The sequence below is a fragment of the Macaca fascicularis genome, chromosome 20, assembly GCF_037993035.2.
Source record: "Macaca fascicularis isolate 582-1 chromosome 20, T2T-MFA8v1.1".
NCBI classification, from domain to species: domain Eukaryota; kingdom Metazoa; phylum Chordata; class Mammalia; order Primates; family Cercopithecidae; genus Macaca; species Macaca fascicularis.
In genome coordinates this window covers 64,715,709-64,732,478 of record NC_088394.1, presented here as the reverse complement: position 1 = coordinate 64,732,478, position 16,770 = coordinate 64,715,709, and the positions used below count along the sequence as shown (strand labels likewise).

The 16,770-nt window shown below is 52.5% G+C and overlaps 1 protein-coding gene, 2 long non-coding RNA genes and 1 pseudogene across 4 annotated transcripts in view; 2 read left to right on the top strand and 2 right to left on the bottom strand.

The window, feature by feature from the left end:
- CDH3 (cadherin 3) overlaps positions 1-12,324 on the bottom strand; it is a 58,544-nt gene extending 46,220 nt beyond the window's left edge. For both annotated transcript variants that reach the window (XM_005592358.5, XM_005592357.5), the window contains exons 1-2: positions 12,237-12,324; positions 11,908-12,022 (exon numbers count right to left, since the gene is read on the bottom strand). In XM_005592358.5, coding sequence (XP_005592415.2) covers positions 11,908-12,022; positions 12,237-12,281 — 160 coding nt within the window. In that variant the 5' untranslated portion in view covers positions 12,282-12,324. The remainder of the gene's footprint in view (positions 1-11,907; positions 12,023-12,236) is intronic.
- The window catches only part of LOC135968736 (uncharacterized), a 257,419-nt gene that overhangs the window by 188,544 nt on the left and 52,105 nt on the right, over positions 1-16,770 (bottom strand). The window lies entirely within an intron of this gene.
- On the top strand, positions 4,019-6,577 carry LOC135968734 (calponin-2 pseudogene; annotated as a pseudogene).
- LOC123570549 (uncharacterized) lies at positions 11,482-13,415 on the top strand. The gene is made up of 3 exons (XR_012429089.1): positions 11,482-11,685; positions 11,918-12,297; positions 12,447-13,415. It is a non-coding gene; the product is annotated as an uncharacterized lncRNA (long non-coding RNA).

Genomic DNA, 16,770 nt, shown 5'->3' with positions numbered 1-16,770 from the left:
CCAGGAGTTCAAGACCAGCCTGGGCAACATAGTGAGACCCTATCTCTTAAAACAAAAAAAGAAGACTGGGAGATCTGGGGAATACCTGTGGTCCCCAAATTTGGAGGAAGAGACTTCTCAGAAAGATGTACATGTGTTCTTAGACAAAGTTAATTCCTGGGGATCAACGATTTCCTAAAGAGAATATGACCGTAAAGTTAGAACTCAAGCAAAAATACCTTCTACTTCTCCTGGCGCACAACAAGGTTTCTTGCTAATAGGTAACTTCCAACTTTACGCGGTCTCGAACAAAAGGGGGGCTACCGAGATTGAAGGAGAAGAGGGCCTGGGATTATACCTCCCTATTCCCCATCTCCCCATTTAGCTCTAACATGCCTCAGAGTCCTAGGAAAAACCAGATCTTTCCTCCTGGTGTTCGGTATCACCTGGAGAGGCTCTCACAAGAGGAAGCAGTCCACCAGCCCTCCCACCTCCTGGCTCTGTGGCCTTGGCTCTCAGCCTTCTCCTCAGATATTAGATAGCCACAGAGCCAGAGTCCTGAGTTCAAAGATGGGGTCGAGGGAGAAAGGAAGACATTTGTTTGGCTTTTTGAGAGAGAGTCTCGCTCCGTCTCCCAGGCTGGAGTACAGTGGCGCAATCTCGGCTCACTGCAACCTCTGCCTCCCGGGTTCAAGCAATTCTCCCACCTCAGCCTCCCAAGTAGCTGGGATTACAGGCGTACGCCACCATGCCTGGCTAGTTTTTGTATTTTTAGTAGAGACAGGGTTTCGCCATGTTGGCCAGGCTGATCTCGAATTCCTGAGCTCAGGTGACCCACCCACCGAGGCCTCCGAAAGTGCTGGGATTACAGGTGTGAGCTACTGCACCCAGCCCATTTGGCTTTCTTTCCCCAGGTGAGGCATTCTGGTTCACTGCCCAAGCAGCAGGTCCCCAGCACCCTGAAGTCTGGCAGACAGAGGCAGCTGCAGCCTGGAGGGAATGTTGTCAGCTGGGGGAATTTGCAGACCTCTGATGCTCTAGGTAACCCAGAGCCCTGAGAATGCCCAGATTTGGCTGGGGGAGGAGGAGTGAGTGGGGAAGGGTCTTGTCAAGCCCTTCTACCCAGAGCAAGAGGTGAGAGGTCTTTGCTGCTGGAGGCAGGTGGGGGTGGGGTGAGGAGAGGCAGAGCAGATTCTCTGCAGAGGACTGTCAGTTTGAGTGCTATCAGGCCTGGTATCTGAACCCTCCTTGTTCCCCCATATCTTAAAAGGGAGGCCAGAGGTCCTGGGCAGAAGTGCCTGCCACCCCCCACCCTCCTGGCGATTAGCAGGGGCCTCTGGAGGGAACAGGAATTCAAAGCTCTTGGGCCAGAAGTTAACTATTTCCAATCTTCCTCTAATTTGGCTGGGGCCAGAAGACTCCAAATGTATTTCCCTTTCCCACCCTGATTTCCAAATGGTCAGTGCCTCATATTTAGGGGGTCACACCTGTGTTCAAACTGTGACTCCACAATTTATTAGCTGGGTGACCTTGGATAGTTACAAAGTGACAAGCCGAGGTTTCCTATCCAGTTAAATGGGGCCAATTCCACCCACCCCACGGGGCTTTTAGGAGGATTAAAGGGGCTTATGACATGAAGTACATAGTGTGATTGTGGAATGCAGGGAGCTCTCAAGTGGTATCTGGGTGGCGGTGGTGACTTTTCACAGCCCTTCCTTGCCAGCCCTGCTGCCTGGGGTGGCAATGCCAGGTGACTAAATGAAATGAGAAAAAGGCGACTGAGGCAGATATGGTCCTCCAGTCTGAGAAGCGTGAGGGGAGTCAAGAAGGGTTGCTGGGAGTGGGGGCCAATATCCTGGCTCCAGAGAAGACTTCAGAGACCCTGGTCTCCATACTGGTACAACTGGGACTTCAGCTATTATGTCTCCATACTGGTACAACTGGGATTTCCCCAAACACGCTGCTACAACACTCTGCTGCCTCTGGTATGGGGTGAGACAAATTTCAAGCGGGGCTGGACCCTGCCTATGCCTCACTGGCTCTCTCCACCTCCCACTCCATGATCCAGACAGATTCAATGTATCCAAGTCCCTGGAACCCTGGTGTTGTTCCTCTGCCGGAACACTCCACGCCACCTCTCATGCCCAACTCCCTTGCCTAATTCTTCTTCCTCGGCTGCCAGCTTGGACATCAGTTCCTCGAGGTTTCCACAAGAACATGTCAGCAGCCCCTCTTATGTGACTCTATATCACTCCTTTCCCACCTCCCCCTCAATCTCTTTTTTTTTTTTTTTTTTTTTTTTTTTTGAGAAGGAGTCTTCCTCTGTCGCCCAGGCTGGAGTGGAGTGGCTTGATCTCGGTTCACCGCAACCTCCGCCTCCTGGGTTCAAGCCATTCTCCTGCCTCAGCCTCCCGAGTAAGCCGGGATTACAGGTGCTTGTACCATCATGCCGGGCTAATTTTTTTTTTTTTTTTTTTTTTTAAGCAGAGATGGGGGTTTCACCATGTTGGCCAGGCTGGTTTCGAACTCCTGAGCTCAAGTGACCCGCAGGCCTCGGCTTCCCAAAGTGCTAGGATTACAGGCATGACCCACCATGTCCAGCCCCCCCTCAATCTCATATATACATATATTGTATTTATTTTGTCTGTCTCTCTACACTAGCAGGTAAGTGGCCCTCTGAGGCTAGGATTTTTGCACACTTTGTTCAGTAATGAATCCCCAGCACCTAGAACAGTACCTGAACCTTAATCAGGAGTTCACTGAGGGTTAGGAGCAGTGGCCTTGCTTACCCTGAGTATCTAGTACCCAGCAGGTACTCAGACGTTTGTTGGCTGACTGACCATTTCAACTTGGCCTTGGATCTCAGACACTTCACTGTTTCTATAATAAGAGAGGAGCTGGATTTGAACATGCTGCCCACCCACACACTGGTCAGGATAAAAATCTCCACCCAGGGCCATGCACAGTGACTTACACCTGTAATCCTAGCACTTTGGGAGGCAAAGGCAAGACAATTGCTTGAGGCTAGGGGTTCAAGGCTAGCCCAGGCAACATAGTGAGACCCCTTCTCTATTTAATGTATTTTTTTTTGGAGATGGAGGCTTGCTCTGTTGCCCAGGCTAGAGTGCAGTGGTGCAATCTTGGCTCACTGCAACCTCTGCCTCCCAGGCCCAAGCAATTCGCCTACCTCAGCCTCCTGAGTAGCTCTGATTACAGGGGCACGCCATCACGCCAGGCTAATTTTTGTATTTTTAGTAGACGCAGGGTTTTGCCATGTTGGCCAGGCTGATCTCGAACTCCTGACCTCAAGTGATCCGCCCACCTCGGCCTCCCAAAGTGCTGGGATTACAGGCGTGAGCCACTGTGCCCAGCCGCAAAAATAATAATAATAATAAAAAATTTAAAAATTAAGAAAATGGCCGGATGCGGTGGCTCACACCTGTAATCCCAGCACTTTGGGAGGCCTAGGCTGGCGGATCACGAGGTTACAAGATTGAGACCATCCTGGCTAACATGGTAAAACCCGGTCTCCACCAAAAACACAAAAAATTAGCCAGGCATGGTGGCATATGCCTGTAGTCCCAGCTACTCAAGAGGCTGAGGCAGGAGAATCACTTGAACCTGGGAGGCGGAGGTTGCAGTGGGCCAAGATCATGCCACCGTACTCCCGCCTGGGTGACAGAGGGAGACTGTCTCAAAAAAAAAAAAAAAAAAAAAAAATTTTTTTTTTTTTTTTTTTTTTTTTTTAAGATAAAGTAGAGGCGGCCAGCGTCGTGGCTCACACCTGTAATCCCAGCACTTTGGGAGGCCAAGGAGGGTGGGTCACGAGGTCAGGAGATCAAGACCATCCTGGCTAACACGGTGAAACACCGTCTCTACTAAAAATACAAAAAATTAGCTGGGCATGGTGGCACATGCGTAGTCCCAGCTATTAGGAGGCTGAGGCAGAAGAATCACTTGAATCCGGGAGGCAGATTTGCAATGAGCCGAGATCATGCCACTGCACTCCAGCCTGGGCAACAGAGTGAGACTCATCTCAAAAAAGAAAAAAAAAATTAAAAACAAATCTCCACCCAGGAAGAAGTTCTCACTTATGAAATTCAGGGCCCTTTCCAGATTCCCTTTCTGCTTTTGAGGAAAGAAGCGAGCATCAGGGTAAGCACAAAGAAAGGGAAGCTTTTCTCCCCCAAGACAAAGGATGAGGCCAAGTACATAATAAAGACTTGCTGTCTCTTAGCATAGGGCCAGATGAAAATCAAGACTCCAGAAGGGGTGGGTCTGGCAGGGAGACTGTTGGGGTGGGAGAATGCAGGAGACACCTCACTACTTCAGAACAGAGAAGAGCCGATATCTCAGTCCAGGATCACGGTACTGGAATCCTCAGTCAGTTAACCCGGCAATTGTGCCCCAGGTGTATAACTAACAATTGGGGTGCACAGGTCACCAAAAGACTTGCACAAAATGGAACTACTGAAATGCCCATCCACAGCAGAACTGTGGATAGTCACATAATGAAATACTATACAATGAGAATCGACTAGAACTACATCCAGAATTATGCAAGAATCTCTCAAGGGTGCCGTGAAAGCAGTCAGAGCTAAGGGGATAACTCTATGATCCTCCTACAGAAAGTTCAAATGCAGGCAAATTCACCTGTGCTACTTAGAAGAGTGGTTACCTTGAGAGAAGGGTTGAAATTAGGAGGAAAGGGGCATCTAACGCCCTGGTAATGCTGTTTCTTATCTGTGTGCCAGAAACACAGGGGTTTTAAGTTTGCGACATTCATCGGGCTGCACACTCATCATTTGGGCACTTTTGTCTACATTTGTTATTCTTCAATAACATCTAGTCTCTGAATGGAGACCATTCAGCCTCAGGACCAAAGCCTCAACTGACTGGAGCTGGGGAGGCCCTTCCCTCCCGCATCTTCCATCATCCTCCAAATGCTTTGCAGAGCTATAGTTTCTGGCCCTAGAAACTCTTTGCTTGTCATGAACAATAACTTCTTCGTGCAGTAGGGAGGTGAGAGCACCCTGCGCTGGGTAACCTAGGAACACAGTGGCACATGAGGAGGTGGGAAGGGAGACTAGAGGTTTGAGACCTGCTCCCCAGGCACAAGCTACTGGTGATGCAGGACAGAGTCTTCAGCAAGGTAACCCTACTCTGCTGCTAAGCCAGGAAGGCAGCCTGCTAGGCTTGAAGCTCCAGTTCCCATTCATTCCTCAGAGCCAGATTTATGGATATCCCCCTGGGCTGTGGAGGCAAAACACCAGGGTTTAAATCCTGGCCGTCTGTTTACTGCACCAGTGACCTCTCACTAAGTTCCTCAACCTCATTTTACAGCTAAGTGGAAATTATCAACTCCTTTGCAGGACAGCCCACAAGCACAGAAAGTTACTAAATTAGGGCCCATTGGTCACCTCCAGTCGGTCCAGTCCTGCCACCGCACCCGCCAGCTGTGTTCTCCATGCAGTTCAACAAGGGCCCCTCATACTGGCTCTCGGCTGAGGTCAAGAACCGGCTCCTGTCCAAATACGACCCCCAGAAGGAGGCAGAGCTCCGCAGCTGGATCGAGGGGCTCACCAGCCTCTCCATCAGCCCCAACTTCCAGAAGGGCCTGAAGGACAGAATTATCTTACACACACTCATGAACAAGCTGCAGCCAGGCTCAGTCCCCATGATCAACCGCTCCATGCAGAACTGGCACCAGCGAGGAAACCTCTCCAACTTCATCAAGGCCATAGTCAGCTACGGCATGAACCCCATGAACCTGTTTGAGGCCAATAACCTGTTTGAGAGTGGGAACATGACGCAGGTGTTGTCTCTTCTTGCCCTGGTGGGGAAGGCCAAAACTAAGGGGCTCCAGAGCAGGGTGGACATCGGCATTGGGTACTCAAAGCAGCAGGAGCAGAACTTCGACTACAACACCACGAAGGCCGGCCAGTGAGTCATTGGGCTGCAGATGGGCACCAACAAATGTGCTAGCCAGTTGGGCATGACCATGTACAGCACAGGAAGGCATCTCTACAGCCCCAAGAACCACATCCTGCCCCCATGGACCACTTGACCATCAGCCTCCAGATGGGTACAAACAAGTGCGCCAGCCAGGTGGGCATGACGGCTCCCTGGACGCAGCAGCAGATCTATGACACCAAGCTGGGCACCAACAAGTGTGACAACTCCTCCATGTCCCTGCAGATGGGCTACACGCAGGGTGCCAACCAGAGAGGCCAGGTCTTTGGCTTGGGCCGGCAGATATACAATTCCAAGTACTGCCCACAAGGCTCAGTGGCCGACAGGGCTCCCTCGGGCACCAATGAGTGCCCAGGCCCAGGGGAGGCCCCTGAATACCCCCCTTACTACCAGGAGGAGGCCAGCTACTAAGGCTCCCAGCACGCTTTCTCCCCACATCGTCTCCCTGTCTGGGTTTTGGGGTTTTTCTGTGTTTTCTTTTTTTTTTTTTTTTTTTAACCTGTTCAGTGTTGCCAATCAACCGAGGGTCTGTGAGTGGCGGCATGGGATCTGGCAGCAGGGTTTTGCCCCCTTGCCTTGGTTCCTTCGCAGAACTGGGCCACCGGTTTGTGCGGGAAGGGGTTAAGGCCGCATCCCGATGCGTGTAGGGTGAGGGTCCCTGCTGGCATGTCCAGGCTATGGGCTGCTGTGCTGCGGAGAAGACACCTGCGCATGGAGGCAATCGCTCCCCGAAGGTTTCCAGTTGCCTTGCCTCTTCCCCCGTTTGCTGGCCGATCAGTTTGTGGTTTCTGCACCCACAAAAGTTTCAGGAAGTATTAACAAAAGAAAAATATGGCCGGGCGTGGTGGCTCACATCTGTAATCCCAGCACTTTGGGAGGCTAAGGTGGGTGGATCACCTGAGGTTGGGAGTTCGAGACCAGCCTGACCAACATGGAGAAACCCTGTCTCTACTAAAAACACAAAATTAGCCAGGCATGGTGGCGCATGCCTGTACCAGCTACTTGGGAGGCTGAGGCAGAGGAATCGCTTGAACCCAGAAGGTAGAGGATGCAATGAGCCGAGACCACACCATTGCACTCCAGCCTGGGCAACAAGAGCAAAACTCTTGTCTCAAAAAAAAGAAAAATAAATATATTTTTTTCCCCAAGGAATGGGGCAGGGACAGTGGAAATGAGTCCCCTGGGAGAGGGGGCCTGGCCAGGATGCTAAAATATCTCAGGCTCCTGAGTGGCTGGCTTTCTCTAGGACCCTCAAGCCTGCCTAGGGGCCCAGTGGGGAAACTGAGACCCGCACAAGGAAGTAGAATTCTGAGTCATTGGGGCTAAGCCTGACCCCCTCTCCATGCTGACCACCCCCTACTGTGGTCCTCAGTAGGTTTTTTTTTTCTTTGAGGCGGAGTCTCCCTCTGTTGCCCAGGCTGGAGTGCAGTGGTGCAATCTTGGCTTGCTGCAACCTCCACCTACTGGGCTCAAGCGATTCTCCTGCCTCAGCCTCCCAAGTAACTGGGATTACAGGCACACACCACCACACCAAGCTAATTTTTATATTTTTAGTAGATACGGGATTTCACCATGCTGGCCACGCTGGTCTTGAACTCCTGGCCTCATGTGATCTGCCTGCCTCAGGCTCCCAAAGTGCTGGAACTACAGGCGTGAGCCACCATGCCTGGCCCCTCAGTAGGTTTTAAGAAGCCCCCAGCCCTCCGTCTCCCCTTCTGGGCCTGACCAGCTATACTGTTTCATCTCCCATGGCCACACACCCCACCCAGGGGCCCTGCACCGTGAGATATGAAATACCGACTGTGGACCAAATGCAATAAAACCTCTGTTTTTAAGAAAAAGAAAAAAATTACTAGACTGTTAAGCTCCCCAAGGACAGGGACTTCATTTTGTCCATTGCTTTAGTTGAAGTTGTAGAACAGTGCCTGATCTATGCAGATGCGAAATATATGCTTACAGGAAGAATGAAATGTAAATAAAGGGCATACCCCAGAGTAGGGACTTCCACAATAAAAGGCCGTTTTCACACCCAGAGCTGAAATAGACAAAATCATCTTGATGTTAACTTGTGCTCAGTCAGATGCATTATTGAACCTGGAAGTTTCCTCCCAAAGCTGATGATGGTTAGTTTTTAATCTGACCCAAAGGCTGACTATGGGTCAGCTGAACCTGCTGAAGGCCATGATGAAGGACTGCATGTGTTTGACTGCCATTAAGCTGCCTCTCTCACTTGTTCGCCCTTAAGGATGAGTAGACCACTGTAGGTCACTCACTTTTAATCACTGCACTGATACCATGAAAGTTCCCTCCTCCCACCTCTCCACTGTCAGCTTCCAGACCACACTTGAAGAAAGGTGGCCCCCAGACTGTGGCACTGGGATGGGGGAATGTGCCAGCTCTCCTTCCCTCCAGATTAACCTCTCCTCTTAAGCTAGTCAAGACCCCTCACTTGGGCCCTTAGAGACTAAAGCCAAACCAATTTCCTCTACATGAATGTTTCTGGAAAACCCTAAAATAAAAAAAAAAATAAAGACTAAGCACTCTTGGGGCAGGGGGCCAGGAGAGCTTGTTATTTAGAGCTATGGGATTCAGGGATCCAACATTCTACCCTCTCCACTCAGGCCCTGCTTTCTGGTAGTAAAAAAATGCCAGGGAGCTGGGCATGGTGGATCCTACCTGTCATCTTAGTGCTTGAGAGGCTGAGGTGGGAAGATTGCTTGAGCCCAGGAGTTTGTGACTAGTCTGGGCAACATAGTGAGTGAGACCCCGTCTCTAGAAAACATTAACAATTAGCCAGGCATGGTAGCACATGTCTGTGGTCTCAGCTACTTGGGAGGCTGTGGTAGGAGGATCACTAGAGCCCAGGAGGTAGAGGCTGCAGTGAACCGTGATTGGGTCACTGCATTGTAGCCTGGGATGGGTGACAGAGCGATATCCTATCTCAAAAAAAAAGAAAAAAAAAAAAAAATCCAGGGAACTTTGGGGTCCGAAATTTCCATTCAAATCCCACCTGATCACTGCAGTGATGACTTGGTGAAGCCACAGTCATGTAGGCTTCATCTATAAAATGGGCCGCCCTTCACAAGGTTGTCAAATTCATTCATAATTAATAATTCATACAGCACTGGGCATCCTGTAAGGTACCAGGTCCTGGACATATACCAAGAGGTAAAGGTTGTGTCTGTCACCCTCAAAGAAGTTAATGAGCTGTTTGGCTTAGTGAATCCAATCCATTAAGCTGTGCCTCTGTTTCTCCACCTTCGAAACCTCAGGCAAGGCTAGACTATGGGATTTCTGAAGTTCAAAATTCTGAGATTAAAAGCTCAGCTTGTTTAATATTTACCTCACCTGCTTCAAGGGAATGTTAGGAGGATAAACCAAGCTCAGAGTTGCAAAAGGGCTTTGAAGGGGAAGATGCACATACAAACAAGGCATTAATTACATCAGATAAGTTCTTTGAGCTGAACTTCGTAGACGCCCTTGATATTCATAACCCAGGGGCGAACAACAGGGGTGATTGTTCCTTAGCAATATGGAAACGTGTCTGCTTGGCTAAACTTGAGAGTGTATATGTTCCTGCAGAATAACCCTTTCAACGTGGCTGGATCCAGGCTGGGGCTGTATGTTTTGAGGATGAGGAACTAGGGTGCGGGTGGGGTGATAGAAAAGTGCCAGTTGAAGACCAAGGGTAGAAATAGCAAGATGTTTTGTTGGGAAGTCCCAATTTATTGGGACTAACTGGACCAAGAAATGCGCTTTTACTTAAAAAAGAAAGCAGCAGCCCATGCCACCGGAAGCCTACTCTAAGACCCAGCCATGTGGCAGGGAGTTTCAAGGTAAGCCAAGCCCATTAACCCGTCCTTTGTTGTATAACCCAGGTGTGCTCCTGGCACAAACCCACCATTTTCACAGTGGAAAAGCAGACATCCGAGAAAGCTGAATTTCCTCTAAAGGTTTAAAATGCCTGACGTCATCGGGAAGCACACGCCAACTAAACCATGAAATCCAAAACCTGATCACTGCTTCCCCCCAAAACCTCAAGCCTAGTGAAGTGACAGCTAATCTGATATTTTTTGCTTCAGTAGGAAAGAAGGTACAGACAACTTGACTCAAAGCTATAGCCTGCTCTGGGAGGCTGTAGTCAGAGAACTTGACAATGGGGGTGGGGTGTAGATTTGGCAGAAGTCTGGTTAGCAATAAGGCTTCCTCAGGGAGCCGGAATTGGATTTGGGGCCCTGCCCGAGTTCACATTTTTACAGGTTGGCTGAGTTGCAGTTTGTTAGCCAGCCAGTAATAAACCCCTGCGCAAGAATTTAAAGTTTATGAGGCATGGCTTCTTAATGCCTCTCCTCAGCTCCCTACAGCCAAGGGTTTAAGGAGCCTAGCCTAGCCCGGGTGTTAATTGTTTTGTCAATCTACAGTTACTTGGAGAAACAATTTTTTAAAAAAGGGCTTCCACAGACTCAAGGTCCTCAATCCTCTTTTGGAGAAATAAAAGAGCCACTCTGTCCCCTCGGCATTGACAGCCCCACATGCAAGCAGTGGGAATTTGTGCCTGGGATGAGGAGTAAGTTGATGGAGATTTTAGAAGAATGCTGGGTAGCAAGGATTCTCAATGTTTTGAAAGCCAGGTAAGCCAGAGTTCCTTCCCCCAAAAAATGAATACTCAAATTCCCAAAAATTTCAGTGTAAGGATCCTCTGAAACCCCACCCAAGGATCCAGGGTTATACCCGTTTAAGAACTAAGGTTTCGCCGGCGCGGTGGCTCACGCCTGTAATCTCAGCACTTTGGGAGGCCGAGGCGGGAGGATAACGAGGTCAGGAGATCGAGACCATCCTGGCTAACATGGTGTAACCCCGTCTCTACTAAAAATACAAAAAATTAGCCGGGCGTGGTGGCGGGCACCCGTAGTCCCAGCTACTCGGGAGGCTGAGGCAGGAGAATGGCGTGAACCCGGGAGGCGGAGCTTGCAGTGAGCCGAGATCGGCCACTACACTCCAGCCTGGGCGACAGAGCGAGACTCTGTCTCAAAAAAAAAAAAAAAGAACTTAGGTTTCATCCCTTGCTGGAGCCCCCACCCATTGTCCTCCTAACCGAGAGGGAGAAAGCCCTCCACTAGCCAGCAACAGCCTGGGTCTCATAAGACACTGGTTCTCCTCACTTAAGTTGCACCCCCCACCCCCTCAGGTTTTTGAACTTGGGGTGGGGTGTAGGAGTAACTGAAGGATCAAAAATGTGCTTTGATCTCCCGTCCATCGCCCCCATAGCCCCAGGCCTGCCAGCTTGGGACACTCTCCCCCTCAGACTTCCCCCAGTGACCTAGCATCCCAGGCCCGAGACGCTGGGGGCGGGGTGGTTCCCTACGTGATAGCCCCAGCCCAGGTGTGCCAGGGCCCAGTTTCCAGGCAGGCTGCAGGGGCGCAGGCCCTCCGGGAAGGGCAGGGTTAAGAGTGCATTCCAGCTGCCGAGGAAGAAGGGGGGCGGGGTAGGGGAGCGCGGAGAAAAGAAACAGACCCGGTCTGTCTGACGGAGACACAAAGCACGGTTCACAAAGGGGGCCCGAGAGGGGCGAAGGGGGCTGCCCAGGGCACGGCTCATCCCCACACCTGCGCGGGGGTTGGGGGAAGAATGTGGCCGGCGCATTCCTCTGCTGGGGCCAGCGGGGGAGAACTTCCCACGTCGAGACTGGGTGAGGGGCTCAGCCATCCGGCACCTCGGAGAAGGGGGTAAAGGTAGGCAGTGGCTACCGGACGGGGGCTGGATGTCACAGGCGCTCTGCTGCCCAGCTTTCTTCGTCAGCTAGCACCCCCAACCCTAGCCCCCGGGGCGCGTTCTGCGCCTCCCCGGGACCTGAGGTGGCGCCAGGAGTCCCTTGCCCCAGCCCGAACACCCCTCGCGCGGGCCACACTTCACGTTGCGGCCCCTACCCCGCGGTTCCAACCGGAGGGTCTTACCTTTCCCCAGGGCCTGGCTGGGCTCCTGCTCCGCGCCTCCCGCCTCCAAGGTCACTTCAGCCTCCCCGAAGATCGCCCGGCACGGCTCGGAGGCCGCGCATTGCAGCCAGCAAACCTGCGCCCGAGGGCAGAGGGGGAAGACGGAGGCTGGGTCATAGGAGTGCCCGGCCCTGCACTCCCCACCCTGCAGAGTCTCACAGGTCCTCTGGGACTCCCTTGGCCCCAGGGAGCGCAGCCCCAGGCTCTCCCCAACGCCACTTCCCCAGGCGGACCCCGCCCGCCCCCCAGGGAGCGGTCCCGGTCGGGGCCAGGGCGAGGCTGTGGAGTACCTGGACGAGGAGGAGACACGCGAGAGGTCCACGAGGGAGCCCCATGGCTGCAGAGAGAGGGGTGAGGCAACTGCCGCGACGGCGGGCCGGTGCTCCGCTCCGCTCTCGCCCCTTTGAGCACCGCAGCCCGGGGGAGCGAGCGGGAGGAGGCCAGGTGAGCGCAGGTGGGTGCTGATTGGTCCAGCACCACGAGGTCCCGCCCCTTCGCAGGTGGTACCGATGCCGGCGCGGTTGAGGCCCCAGCGAACCCCTCCTGGCCTCCCGGATACCCTCCTGCGCTCTCCTTGCTTTTCTGGAGCTGTTCTCTGCAGGAACTCAGCCCCTGTCTCGCAGTTCTGAGTTAGAGGAGAAAAGAACACCCAGCGTACTCCTCAGCCTCCGCAGTACGGGAAGAGAAATGTTTCTTTGCCTTGCGGTTACAGCGGAAAAAAGTGGAGACACATCTGAAGTCTACTGAAAACAGAGGCTCCGCATTCATGATCCCCGGAGGCGCTGTTATCCCAAAGCTTTGAAGCAAGCCCGTGTGTCCTCCCACACGCGGCTATAGCGGGGCCGCCCAAGCCTCTTTCTCCACCTCCCGTGCCAGCCCGCCGGGGAGGATCCTCCGGGGTTTAAACTAGCAGGTCCCGAGGGACTGCGTTTCTGAATTGGATACAATTTCCTCATCTTTTTTTTTTTTTTTTTTTTTTGGAGACAGCGTCTCGCTCTGTTGCCCAGGATTGCAGTGATGCGATCTCGGCTCACTGCAGCCTCGACCTCCCGGGCTCAAGCGATTCTCCTGCCTCAGCTCCCGCGTAGCTGAGACTACAGGCTTCCTCCACCACACTCGGCTAATTTTTAAAAATTTTTTGTAGAGATGTGGCAGGGCTGGGAGGGGGGGAGGGTCTCCCTATGTTGCCCAGGCTGGTCTCGAACTCGTGACTCAAGGGATCCTCCGCCTCCCAGAGTGCTCAGGTTACGGGTGTGAGCCGCCACACCCAGGCTGCTGCTTCCATTACACAGCTAAACAAATGGAAGCTAGGAGAGAAAGTCCCAGAGTTTGGAAGCTGTAGTGGTGCCAAAGGGTGCGAGCTAAGAGGATGGTTACTAGTCCCATAACCTGCAGCACCCCATCCCCCATATAAATAACGCTTTCTCAACTTCCTGTAAAATATAAATAAAGGCAATTTTTAAAACGCAGAGGTTTTGAAATTGGTCTGAAATGCTGTATATAACCTGCGTAAAAACTGCTTGCTGCGCAAAGCAGCTTCCAGAGAGTCTCCCTTGGAAAACAGCTCTCCCACACTCTTCCTAGGAGATAAACGCCAGACCTGGGATTCATTCCTCTACCTTACTCCCATTCCACTACGTTAAACATGAAGTGCTTTCCTCTTTGCCGTACACAAGTGGGCTCTGGCCATAAAAACGGTCCTGAGTTTCAATCAGTACCCTGGCAAGCCCTTCCCCACGGAGCTGAGCTTTCCTGGCCAGTCTCTCTCGCCGGTCCCCTCACTCCTCCTCCACCTTCTCCTGCTGCCTTGAGAAGCCCTGGATGCCACCTCCTCGTCCTTCTCCCTCCCCGTCCCCAGCTCAGATTTAGGGGTTTGAGGAACGGACGAGACTGGAGAGTTTTTTTGTTTTGTTTTTTTGAGATGGAGTCTCACTGTCGTCCAGTGCAGTGGCGCGGTCTCGGCTCACTGCAACCTCCGCCTCCCAGATTCAAGCGACTCTTCTGCCTCAGCCTCTCCGAGTAGCTGGGACTACAGGCGCCCGCCACCACATCCAGCTAATTTTTGTATTTTTAGTAGAGACGGGGTTTCGCCATATTGGCCAGGCTAGTCTCGAACTCCTGACCTCAGGCAATCCACCTCCCTTGGCCTCCCAAAGTCCTGGGATTACAGGCGTGAGAAACGGCGCCGGGCCTGGAATTTTAAATGACAGATTCTTTGACCTTCCAGGGCTAACTTGGTAACCTACCCATCCTTCTCCCGGCCAGGCCAGTGGCTAAGCCATGGATTGCTTGCGTTGAGAGGGTGGGGGGTCTTGTTCTCTCAGGCCTAGCACGGGCCCTTGGGCCGGCCCCGCCTGGGTTCAAACCCAGGTCCCACCCCTTAGTAGCAGTGAAGCCTCCGGGAAGTAAAATAAACCCCTTGGACCTCAGTTCTGCATCTGTCAAATGGGGCGGTTATGATCTTAGTATTTTACCCTCTCATACGTGAGTATTAAATAAATTAGAAGGTTTAAAACGCTAAACATAGTATCTGGCACAGAGCAGGTGCCCAAATGCTGCCTGGTATCATCGCTCTCAGATGCCTGGCGAGCCGTCTCTCTTTCTAGCACCCCCACGTCCCCTGAACTAAGAGGAGAAGCGTTGTAATCCTCCAATTTCATGGCTGAGGGTACAACGAGCAAAGTGGCATCTGGTATCTCGGGAGCACTCCCTTATCCGGCGGCTGAGCCCAGCAGCTGGGGCTGGGACTGAGGCTGGGGGTGAACCACGCGGTGGGGAAAGCCTGGGGCTGCTCTCTGAGCTCCGCGCCCTCCGGGCCTGGATCTCCCACAGGGCGCTTTTTATGCCTAAGGGGGGTCAGGTCTCCGCGCACCCGCGCGGCGCAATGGAGTAGGCCCCAGGCGGGACAGAGTGGCCAGGCCGACGCTCGCCTCGCAGGTTCCCCCGCGCCGGCCCGGAGCCAGACGAAGCCATTAGGCGGACGGTTAAACACAAACGAGCCTCGGGATGCAAGCCCTAATTAAGTAAACACCCGGCTGGAGGGCTGTTGAGCGCGCTCATTTCCGCCTCCTTCCTGGGCACTCAGCATTCCGGGCGGGGGCGGAGAGAGGAGCGGAGATTGGAGAGTCAGCTCTTCTGCCTGCAACGCGGAGCGCACCGCTGCCTTCTCCTTAGCTCCCCTTGTCGGTCATTCACTGGTTCATTCATTTCACAAACATTTGCTGACAGCCGGCGATGTGCCAACCACTTAAGATACAACAGTGAGCAAACATCCCTGCGCCTTCGGACTTGCTATCTAGAGTGTGGAGGGTAGAGGAAAGTGAAAAAAAAACTGGAAATATAATATGTTAGATGGTAACATGTGCTGTGTACAAGAACAAGGACGGGGCCCGGTGCAGTGGTTCAAGCCTGTAATCCCGTTTAGGAGGCTGAGGCGGGTGGATGGCTTGAGCCCAGGAGTTTGACGCCTGCCTGGGCAACATAGCGAGACCCCCGTCTCCACAAAAAATACCAAAAAAATTAGCCAGGCGTGCTGGCACAGGCCTGTAGTCCCAGCTACTCAGGAGGCTGAGGCAGGAGGATAGCTTGAGTCCAGGAGGTTGAGGCTGCAGTGAACTATGATCGCACCACTGCACTCCAGCCTGCTTTATTTTTTGAGGAACCACCATACTGTTTTCCATAGCAACTGCACCTTTTTTTTTTTTTTTTTTTTGAGACGTCTCGCTGCCGTGCCCAGGCTGGAGTTCAGTGGTGCAATCTCGACTCACTGCAGCCTCTGCCTCCTGGGTTCAGGCGATTCTCCTGCCTCAGCCTCCTAGTAGCTGGGACTACAGGCGCGCACCACCATGACCAGCTAATTTTTGTATTTTTAGTAAAGACGGGGTTTCACCATGTTGGCCAGGCTGGTCTCAAACTCCTGACCTCAGGTGATCTGCCCACCTCAGTTTCCCAAAGTGTGGGGATTACAGGCGTGAGCCACCGTGCCAGGCCACGACTGCATCATTTTACATTCCCAACAGCACAAAGTGAGACCCTATCTCAAAAAAGGCGGGAGGGGGTGGATTGGGATTGAAACGGGAAATTGGAAATAAAGTGATTCACAACGTGTTCCAGTCAGGGTCTACCAGGAAACAGAATCGAACTCAGGAGGTTCAAGTCTTTTTTTTTTTTGAGATGAAGTCTTGCTCTTGTTGCCCAGGCTGGAGTGCAATGGCGAGATCTCGGCTCACTGCAACCTCCGCCTCCCAGGTTCAAGTGATTCTCTTGCCTCAGCCTCCCAAGTAGCTGGGACTACAGGCTCCTGCCACCACGCCCGGCTAATTTCTGTATTTTTAGTAGAGGCAGGGTTTCACCATGTTGGCCAGGCTGGTTTCAAACTCCTGACCTCAGGCAATCCGCCCACCTTGCCCTCCCAAAGTGCTGGGATTACAGGCGTGAGCGACCATGCCCAGCCAGGAGGTTCAAGTCTTAAGGAAGGGACTAGAGAAATGGCAGGGTTCAGGGAACCCGGACAACCGGGGTGTTAGTCATCAGAGACAAGCAAGAGCTGGAAGGCATGACTACTTTGAGAACTGAAGGGCAGAGGGGAAATCATGTTATTGGAAGTCCGTGGATAAGGGGACAGGGAAGTGTGGGATCCGTTCCCAAATGCAGCTGTGATCGAGAAAGGCACAGCCACTGCTCACAGCAGAGCAGAGAAAGTGCAGGGAAAAAATACCCCCCCACCGCGTCTCTCCCCTCTTGCCTTTCTTCTCCTGGTGGCACCTCCTGTTCGCCAAACCCACTCAGAAGCCTGAGGCAAGAAAGCCCAGGTTGCATTCTAGA